The sequence below is a fragment of the Belonocnema kinseyi genome, chromosome 4, assembly GCF_010883055.1.
Source record: "Belonocnema kinseyi isolate 2016_QV_RU_SX_M_011 chromosome 4, B_treatae_v1, whole genome shotgun sequence".
NCBI lineage: Eukaryota > Metazoa > Arthropoda > Insecta > Hymenoptera > Cynipidae > Belonocnema > Belonocnema kinseyi.
Window position 1 is genome coordinate 100,067,810 of NC_046660.1, and position 10,804 is coordinate 100,078,613.

Consider the following 10,804-nt stretch of genomic DNA (forward strand, 5'->3'; position numbering starts at 1 on the left):
GGTGTGTGACCTTACATTATTTCTGCGACTAGAAACAGGGGTGCCTTCCCGCCCCCACGAGATTCTAATGACATGACAATCAGAAGGGGCAGGGGTGCGACCAAAATTATTTCTGTGACCAGTCACAGGGGTGCATTTCCGCCCGCACGAGACGTCAATAATAATTCTTGAGTCAGAAATCGACGATGAAGTGTCATTTATACATAGAACGTTTCTTTAAACGCGTCAAAAGCCCAAAACTATCAACATAACTACTCAATTACATGGCCTTACTCTAAAATGCAAAAAAATCCCTTTCGTATGCTTGAAATAAGCTTTTTGCCGGTACAGATAGTGTATATAAACTTCGTAAATAAAAAACGTAATTATTTGAAGTTTTAACACTGAAAATTATATTTGCAGGTGTTTTCATGTACAGGTTTGTAATCAGCGCATCACATACATCAGTATATGATTTTAAAAAAATGTAAAAAAAATACAAAAAAGCCGGGAACATGCAATGTTGTCGACGCACCGGCAGGCTAGCCATTACGTGCCTTAAATTGCATGAATTCCTTGAATGTCATGAATTTATTGTATTCCATGAATTCCTTGAATGTCATGAATTTATTGAATTGCATGAATTCCTTGAATGTCATGAATTTATTCAATTGCATGAAATCTATGCGTTCCTTGAATTCCACGAATTAATTGAATTGCAGGAATTCCTTGAACTTCATGAATTCCATGAATATGCGCGGTCCGCCGCCACCTTGCTAAAAATATTCTTTCTAAAAAAACGGTAACAAAAAATTGTTGGTACCGGTAATTTTTTTTTACAAGTATTGACCATTTTTTTACCGGTACCGACAGTGTATACACTTCGTTAAAAAAAAAATGATTTTTTCTATTGAACAACTGAATAATTTCTTTCATTTTTAAGGTTAAAATTTAAGAAATTTAACTTTACTTAAAGTAATTTAAGTAGTTTAAATTTTGAGATTAAAATTGAAATGGTTTAATTTGTAAAAGCATGATAGAAAATTAAAAAATGTTTGAGTTTTTTACGATTTTAATTTACTTAAAGTAATTTAAGTAGTTTAAATTTTGCGAATAAAATTGAAATGTTTAATTCCGAAAATTATAATATTGAAAATTTAAAAATTGTTGTTTTCTAAACGATTTAAATTTAATTAGAGTAAAATAAATCTTAAGGGATTTAATTACAACAAAGTTTTAATATCACAATTATTCGCGACTAATTTTTTATCTTTAGTTTTAAATTAAGTTCGGATTCATTTAAGTTTCAGGGTTCTGGAGTATACATTTTTTCAATTTTAATGTTTCCCATTTTAAATTACTTTTTATTTCGAACGTTCGTTAAAATATTGAAATTTTTAAGCTTTATAATTGAGCATTTTTCCATTTGAAACGGTGAAAATAAAGGTGAATTTATTTTTTTATTTTCGAAAAACTTTTAGGTTGAATCATAATTTTTTTAATTTAATGCAAATTTATATTTCCAAAATTTGAGAAGCTTCAACTTTGAAACATTTAATATTAAATATTAAATTATTCAATTTTGAATGTTTTTAATTTATTTGAATTTAAAATGATCTATTTGTCAGAAATTCTAATAGGAAAATATTCATTTTTTAACGTTTGAAAATTTTCCTATTCTCCAAAAATTAATCTGAAATCATTTAATTTTGAAAATCTTTAATTCAAAATAAAATTGTTTATTTTTTAACGCTTTGGATTAGAAACGATACAACTTCCAATTCGAAATGATCAAGAACAAAACTGATGGTCTAATCCACTCTCTAGTCACACAGAATTTTATAAACTTCAACATATAATAATAATAATAAAAAAAAAAAAACTTCAACGAAAATTCCCTGAATGTTTTAGGATTTCTCTGATATTCCAAAATTTCCTGACTTTTAGCAACCATGATAAAGAGACTATAATAATTTTTATATTACAGATAAACAGGATTTATATAATTTTCTATCATCCTATCGCTGTTTCTAAAATCAAATTATGGAATTACGCAAAAAGTCCACTGAGGAGAGTCAAGGAGTTTGGTGTGAGTAGATTATTTAAAACAAGGTTTTGAAGTTCTGTTTTCTTAATGTTTTCGTAGATTTTATTTTAGACCCTTTCTAGGTTTTAGTAGACGATTTGTTAGTTTACAATGGAATACTTGATAAAGACAGTCCAAACGGTGTAATTTATTTCAAAAATGACAAAGAAGACCAAGTTTTTAAACGCAGTTCTACTCGGTAAAATGATCACTTCTTTTATGTAAAAGATCATATTTTTATATAAAAAAATAATACGTTTCTAAGCAGTATATAACCTTTTCTTTATAGATCTCAACACGAAGTACATCTTTTGAATTTAGAGAAAAAATCAACGTCTGGTGGAGATACTATGCCAGATCCATGTCTTCGTCCACACACTTCTCTTATTCAAACCAAATCATATCCGCATTCTCAATAAACAAAAATAACCTTGGGTACATTCGCTTTTTAATGTAAAATTTGTAACATACTTGATTTTTTATAGATAAAAATAAAATTACCGTAAATCGTAGTGTAAAATGATTGAATCCTAGTCTCAATTAAATTACGTTTACTTATTGTTATTATATTCGAAAATGTTTTTAAATTAAGTACGTACCATATTTGATGAGCAAAATAATGCAATTTTCTATGTAGATTTTTAGGGTAAATCATATTTATCCTCAATGTTTTATCACTCGGTAGAAAATTAAAATGCAAGCACAAGTTACCAATTAATAAATCAAATATCACTATTTACTTATGTAATTATAACACAAAATGAGACAAACATTATTGAGCCGGTTCACTTTTAGGTTAGTTTAACTTCCGCCTCGAAACTTTGGTAAATTTTTACATCTAATTCAATCGAAAATTACTCAGAAATATGCGACAAATTTATAAGAATCTAAAATTTATATATTTAGATTGCGGAATGTAGTTTTTTTTGTTAATTTTAATAAATACTTTACATAATTCAAACACATGTCGACTCAAACTTTGCCACATGCAACCAGTTGGCAGTTACATCCATAGCCATAGACAAAATATCTTTGGCCATAGACTATCTCGACTATCTATACTAGTATCTACTAGCTGGCTAGTGACTAATTATTTATATCAGAATAACCAACGTTATGAAACTGTTTATAGCAATTGTATCAGAGATTCTATATCATTTATTTAAAAAAATGAAAATCTTTATTTCTTTTAATAACAGATTTTAAATTGGTTAAAAAGAAGTTTCGAAATATTCTTTAAAAAAATTCGAACTTGTTATATAAAACAATTCTATACATGTGTATATTATTGCAACATGTTGGTAGCATGTAAAAAGTGAGAATCAGCTGATTTTGACAACAATGGCGACTTGCAAACAAGTTGATCTGTCAATATCATAAATTCGCTTCGAATCTCATATTTCTCTGTGATGTTTACGAATTTTCAACAAGATATTATTAACAATATTATTTATTGATTTTGCTAGTCATGTTTGACACTGGCATAATATATTTTCATCAATGTGTGGTTTTAAGTTGAAAATTTAAACCTAACCTCTATACATCACTATCCTTTCTATTTGCCCTGTGCATTAATTAATGAATACATTCCGTTTTCGGAATTAAAATTATAAATCGACATGGAAATAGTAAAACAAGAATTAGAGGTGCCGGTAGAATATTTAAAATGCACAGATGGAAGAATTTCTGCGACTGTGCACAGACGTTGGCTTGCTAGTTTTTCAAGTGTCGGATGTGTACAATTTATTAAACATGAACGACTTTCCTCTGAGGAAATAGCAGCACAACCTTCTCCTGAACAATTAGGATCCAATTGGCTACAAATTTATATCACCGTTCGTATTTTTCCATTTTCAATAAATTATTTTAAAGGTTTAATCGAAAAATCTACCCATTCGCTTGAAATGTCACAAAATTAAAATAAGTTCGATTTCAACTTTTCTAAAAGTTAAGTTCAATTGTTAGCTTTTTCCATTAAAATTTTCCATTTTAGCTCTTCATTTTTAAGTAGGCGCTTTTAATTTAAAGAATTTTAAAATGTAATTTTGAAGGCTTAAAGTCCTGAACAATTAAAAATTACAAGTGTTTGATATTGAAAATTTTTGATCAAAATTATTTGAACTGTTCAACTGTAAATATAAATTAATTATTTCTTTTTTTAAATTGAACTGTAGTTTGAGTATTCAAAATTGAATAGTAATTGATTCTAGAAGAGGATTCTGAATCTGTTCAAAATAAAACAACTGATAGAATTTAAAATGTTTTAAAAGTTAGAAACTATTAAATTTTGAATCCAGCTAAATATGGTTTCAGTCTAAAATATTTCATTTTTAACCCATGCAATTTGAAATTTTTTGAATTAGGAAAAAGAAAATTCTTGCAGTATTTAGCAATATTTGACTTTTTAATTTAACAATGACTAATTTAAAAAAGTCGAGTTACTTTGAAGTTCTAAAAATATTCAAACAAAATTAAAAAATTTTAAACAAAATTAGGAAAAATTCGTATCATTGTACAAAATATTTAAAAGATTTGAAAAAGTTCCAAAATAATTAAATGTTGAAAATATCTTAAAGAAATTCAAGCAAAATCATTTTGAAAGGTTTGAAGATAATAATTTCTTAAGATTAAAATCTTTGATTTTATACGTGTAAATTATTGAGTATTTAAATACAACATTTTCGTATAAAAAATTTTGTTAGCTTCCATTTAAAAAATTGAAATTCAAAAGAGCTTATTTTGAAAGTTTTAATATCCAATTCTGTTCCTATTACTTCAAACGAAAATTTTTTTAGCTTTAATAGTTGGATTTTTTAAATTTCAATGACCCTAAAAAATGTTTGCGAACCGGATAGTTTTCTATTGATCCTACTGTGTATATATTACTCGTATATTAAAAAAATAAAGTTTTTATAAACAATTATGATATATTTGTATTTGAAGAAAGTTTTAAAAATACGTTGACATGAGTTACAAACGAGTTTTAATTATTTTATTTTAATTATCATGTACTTTATTATATTTTTTAATTAAAAACTTATTATAGATTTACGAAAAGCAAAATAAAAATACAATTCCGTTACCAAGAGGAAGACACGCTGGAAGCTTAAAAACGCAAACAGATCTCATATTTGCTCAAGTATTGCACTACGTAGCCGATACAAATTACCGAAATTTATGGAAAGAATCATACAAAAAGTATTACAGTAAGTGCGCAATAACAAATTTTTTAACGATTAAAACATGAAAACAAATGGTCAATTTTCTCTATATCAATATTTGACTGTTCTATTAATTAATTTCTTTTTAATTTCAATTGGCAGGTCCGTGGACTAATTTCGAGCAAAGGGATCAATTAAACGTAAGCGCAAACACGACTGATGTACAAGTAATGCAAGAGATACTAACTCGAATTTATGGTTGTACGATAGCACAAGTTGAAAAAGGTAAAATAACGTCTTTAAGACCAGGCTTGGAATCACAAACGCACTGTAATTTATTACCTGTGCTATTTGCAATCGAAACGCATTCTGCTTTTTTAATATTACATGATCAAACAGCGCAATATTCCCTTCGAGAGTGAGTTCCTCCTATGCATTATTATTTACTTAATTAAAATTTTTTTAAATCTTTATACCTACAACTTTCCTTGAGCTAAAACGAATTTGTGCTAATGTTTCTTCAACCTGCATTTTAGATGTGTTACCTTCAGTCCTGCGGCATTATCCACGTCCTACTCAAAACCGCTGTTTCTTGTATATCAGCTGCTTCGCCTCTCTAGAGATCTGCACGATCTTGGCCTTGTACTTGGTGAAGTCACGCTTAGCGATATATTGCTTATGGATAATCTTACTATACAGGTATATGATTTATAATATTATAGACATTTTTTCGTATGATTCATTCAAGGCTCGGATTCACGACACTAGTGACACTATTTGACCATTTTTTTGAACAATGACACTATTTTTAAGGAAAAAGAAACACTAATTCCACTATTTCTTCTCTTTCCCTTTAAAAATATTTTTGTACTTGTTCGCTGATGGGCTAAAATAACATGTCTATCATCTCAAATGCAGAAATATATAACCAGAAAATAGCCCGAAAACCAAAGTGTACAAAAATTAATTAAACATATTTTTAATTACTTTATTCTTTATGTCATAAGTTTCGGATTGTACACCCTACCGAAAGAAATCTCTGAGTTTTCTTTAGCAAAATAGCCTGGCCCATTTGAGTCTATAAACAAATTCGATTTGAAGCAAAATAGTCTCGGAGATAGTTTGAGAGATTTGGGTCCTTTTCAAGATCCTTTTAGTGGTCCGTTTAAGAGTGGTGCGACGGTAATGTAATATTCCTTTTGTATTCATCACGTACCGGGCGGGCAGAGTTATTTACAGTAGTTGGTCGTGGCTAATCCGCTCTCCCTTTTTAAATTTCTCTTCAAATTATTAACACTTTTTTTAATTGATGAATTTTCTCATTATACTTATTTATAATTATAACTTATATACTGATATACAATTTTCTAGTTGAATTAAAAAATGTTGTCTTTTTTGGCGTATCTCATTCCATTTACGAGAAACGTTCTATTAATTCCAATTTTAAGCAAAAAAAAAAAAAAAGTTAGATATCTGAAGTCATCGAAACCCGTAGATTCCAAATTATTATGTTTTAGGCTGTTAACTATAAAATTAAAAAATCTACTTCTAAATTTTAATCCGAAAGCTTAACAAATGACCCTTGAGTGTCGGCTACTCTATTGAGATAACCTCTCTGCTTGTTATTTATAATCGTATTCTTATTTCAATTTCGGAAAGGATATTTTAAAATTTAAAGCCTTCAGACCATTTAAACGAGCTTCCTGGACCTTTAAACATATCTACCTGAGTGCCTGCGGAGAATTTCTCTGAGCTTCTTTGACCTAAAGAATTTTTAGTATATACTCAAAGATTCTTTTCGGTAGGGTATTTTCGACTCTTTAATTTTTTAAATAAAAAGAATTCAAAATTGTGCTTATTGGTTAAATATTTTTAACTAAAAAAACATCCGAAATTAAATAAGGTCAAACGCGATTTTTAACAAGAGAAAAATTTCAAATTTCAATCGCAATGGTTTAAAATATAATTTCCGAATTAAAGCCGTAATTGCATTAATAGTGAAATGTGACTTTTTTTATGAATTAACAAAGTAGTTCAACTTTTGACCAAGTGCTTGCGAATTTTCAACCAAAAAAGATAAATTTACAAAAAATGTAATAGCTGATGTTTCATCCAAAGACAGATTATCGTTTTAAATCAGAAACAGTTGTATTGAACCAAAAAATATGAATTTAAACAAAATACTTGAATCCCCAACAAAGAAAGATTATTTAGTAAATAAAAAGAAAAAATTTCATCAAAATTGTAGAATTTTCCAGTAAAAAGATTAATTTTTAACCACGAAGTTAAATTTTCTACTATTAAAGACGAATTGTCAACAAAATACATAAATTTTAACCAAAAATAAAATAATTACGTTTTCAACCAACAGGATAATCAATCTTCTACCAAGAAGATTAATTTTCTACTAAAAAAAAGACCTTTCAATAAATTTAATAAAATATCGACCAAAGAGTTAAATTTTTAAATTAAAAAAGGACAATTTTCAACCAAAAGTCGAAGAGTTAAGTTTTCATTTAAAAACATTAATTGAAAGAAACACTATTTTTCTACAAAACTGTTGTATTTTCTACCGAACTGTTGATTTTTTAAAATAAAAAGACGTATTTTCTATGCAATACAGTTGTATTTTCTACATAAAAATATAAGGTCTCAATCAAAAAGTTCATTTTCAGTATAATAGTTAAATTTAAAGTTTAGAAAATTAGTTTTTAAACCAAAAAATATATTTTCGGCAAAATACATGCATTATAAAAATAAGGTGAATTTTTAATTAAGTAGTTTCATTTTCTCCCAAATAGCCGAATTTTCAACAAATTACATCAATTTTCAATCAGATAGTTGAATTTATAAACTTAAAAAAGTCAATTTTTCACAAAAAATGGAATAATTAAATTTTCAATTAAAAATCAAATTTCAATAAAACCACGAATATTCTACAAATCAGTTCAATTCTCTACCAAATTGTTGAATATCCAAAACAAAAAGACTAATTTTCTGTAGAAAATAGTTGAATTTTTAACGTGTAAATAAGAAGCCTCAACAACAAAGTTCATTGTCAGTCATCTAATTATATTTAAAATTTTAAAATTGATTTTTGAACCAAAAAATAAATTTTCAACAAAATATATACATTTTTAATCAAATAATTGAATTTCTATTCCAATAAGTAGGTTTCAATAAAAAATGGTATAATTAAAATTTTATTTAAAAAAATTAATTTTTAATAAATTAAACGAATTGTCCACAAAACAGTTAGATGTTTTCTACCACATAGGTCAATTTTTACCAAATTGTGGAATTTTTCAGATCAAAGGACGAATTTTATATACGAAGCAGTTGATTTTTCACCAGAAAAGTTAATTTTCAATCATATAGTTGAATTTTCAGTTAAACAAAGAAAATAATTTTTCCTCTATCTCTAAAATCTTGAAATTTGTCTGCAATGAAATTGTCAGCATAAGGTTTAGAATTTTTTTAATTCCCTTCAAAAAAACCCTGTAAATGACCTGAAATTTGCATAACAGAATGCCTTATAATTTCAAAAAAAAAAAAAAAACAAGATTGACTTAAACAATTATTTTTATTTGTGCAAATATAATTAACAGACCCATAGAAATTTATTCTAGAAAGGAGAACATTCAAGTTACTACATATTTTTTCTCATTTTATTTATTTTTATATACATATATAACGTTTGATCTCATTTTTCTCTTTAAAAAAAAAAATATTTCAATTGAGCTGCCGGATCAAAGAAGGGCACATAAACTTATTTTTCTGGGAGTGGGAAGACCCCTGGAGGCTTTCAGAAACTGCTTTGAATTTTAATTTTTAAAGATCATATATAGATGCAGACTTTCATTGCGCATCTTTTTTCCCCCAGGAAAAAAGTTGTAGTTTTTTTAGTTTTCTAATTAAAGCCAAAAAACTGGCTTTTTTGTACAAATTAATTTTGATTCGCTTTTTACCTCAACTCGTACTCAGTTAGTCAGTTTGAAGGAGTTTTCAGTAAAATTTTCATTGAACGTAGTTTGAAATGTCCTTCGACTAATAGAGCAAAAGCAATTCAAAAATTTATTTAAAAAAAAATGGTCGTTAATTTTTGTCGATGCCTGGCGCTTATCGGACTTCTCTAACTTCCAGCGTTTTGTTTATCGAGCGAACTTTGAGCAACAAAAAACTTTCAGCTAGAAAATTATTGACAAAAGTACAAAGAAGTTTTCTGGAAAATTTTAGCACAATCGAATTGATATTCAAGAAATTATTAACGTCTCAAGTTGATAGGGGCTAGACGACTCCCGCGCGGGCTGTAGGGACAGTTTCAGAAGCGATTCATAATGCAGTTCGCCAGCGCCAAAAATAAAAACTAATAAAGTAATCAGGTAACATTAAAGTATTATGCATCAATAAATATTAGTGCATAATGCAACGTAATTTATTCATTTAATATTAAGTACAATCGAATGGTTTTTATTTTTAAGACAAACTGTACAAAAGTTTCAATTCGTGGAATTGAAAAAAGTGAAACATCGAGAAAGTAAATTTGTTTTTCATTGCTGCTGTAATATAGCTTATTATTATTTATTTATGCATAATACTTTGATACTACCTGATTACTTCATTAGATTTTATTTTTGCGCCTGTCAATTGTATTATAAATCGGTTCTGAGATTGTCGCTACAGCCCGCGTGTGAGTTGACTAGCTGCTATCGACTTGAGACGTTAATAATTTCTTAATTATGCTACGTCATCTCGTTCTCTAGATCAGATATGTAGTAACGCTAGTTGCTCGATCCTAACTCACAGTATTTCAAAGTCTATAGTTAAGCGCGCCTTCCGTCAGAGGGTGTTCCTTCCTTCTTTCTGTCACAACCCGGGTATCGCGTCCTCTATATATGTCGCGATATTACTGGCCGGACTCGAAAGGTAAACGTGGATCCGTTTAAAAAATTTAAGACCTATGAAGATAGGTGAGTAAAAAAAATAACAGGTTTAAACAGAAAAATAATCACAAGCGTCCACTTTTATCATTTATTTAGAGGAAGGTTATTTTATACAATTAATGTAATGAATGTCAAGTTAAAAATATGAAAAGTTACTCGCGGAAGAGAAAAGAGAAAAAACGACTTCTCTAATCAAAAGCTAGTCTAATTCTTCTGCCCTTCATATCAAGAATCGGTCTCCTCTTTTTTTGAGCCTCCGAGGTTCCAGAGCAAGGGTTTCTAGTGAAGATCATTTTGTAAGCCAATCAAATTTGTCTGACCAAGGAAAGAAGGGAATGAAAATTGGTTTCTGTTATATATTTTATTAGTTGTTAAATTACTAAGGGCTTGAGTGTACTATGAGACTTTTAAGTGAAACTATCTCGGAACTCACCAGAGATCCGAGAAGTTTCTTATTTTATTAGTGTTCCTTTTAAAAAACGATGGGAAATGATTTCAGTTTTCGTTAATGGAATATTTATTTTAGCGTCTTTGTGCCTTCTTTCCTTAGAAAAACTAATTAAATAGCTTTTTTATGACTGACTGAGTGTCAGTTTCTTTAAAGCAACAACCTTTTATTAAAAGAAGTACATTTT

At 28.1% G+C, this 10,804-nt stretch overlaps 3 protein-coding genes across 3 annotated transcripts in view; 2 read left to right on the forward strand and 1 right to left on the reverse strand.

The window, feature by feature from the left end:
* Positions 1-2,545, forward strand: part of LOC117170492 (protein KIAA0556-like) — a 9,693-nt gene extending 7,148 nt beyond the window's left edge. Inside the window, exons 14-16 of the mRNA XM_033357213.1 lie at positions 1,967-2,068; positions 2,149-2,264; positions 2,355-2,545. Of these exons, the coding sequence (XP_033213104.1) occupies positions 1,967-2,068; positions 2,149-2,264; positions 2,355-2,484 (348 nt within the window). The 3' untranslated portion in view covers positions 2,485-2,545. The remainder of the gene's footprint in view (positions 1-1,966; positions 2,069-2,148; positions 2,265-2,354) is intronic.
* LOC117170494 (WD repeat domain phosphoinositide-interacting protein 2) overlaps positions 1-2,963 on the reverse strand; it is a 45,429-nt gene extending 42,466 nt beyond the window's left edge. Inside the window, exon 1 of the mRNA XM_033357221.1 lies at positions 2,665-2,963. The gene's annotated coding sequence lies outside the window, so the exon portion shown is untranslated. The remainder of the gene's footprint in view (positions 1-2,664) is intronic.
* Positions 2,964-3,684: 721 nt separating this feature from the next.
* The window catches only part of LOC117170491 (WD repeat-containing protein 81), a 36,402-nt gene continuing 29,282 nt past the window's right edge, over positions 3,685-10,804 (forward strand). Inside the window, exons 1-4 of the mRNA XM_033357212.1 lie at positions 3,685-3,900; positions 5,112-5,271; positions 5,389-5,644; positions 5,763-5,925. Of these exons, the coding sequence (XP_033213103.1) occupies positions 3,685-3,900; positions 5,112-5,271; positions 5,389-5,644; positions 5,763-5,925 (795 nt within the window). The remainder of the gene's footprint in view (positions 3,901-5,111; positions 5,272-5,388; positions 5,645-5,762; positions 5,926-10,804) is intronic.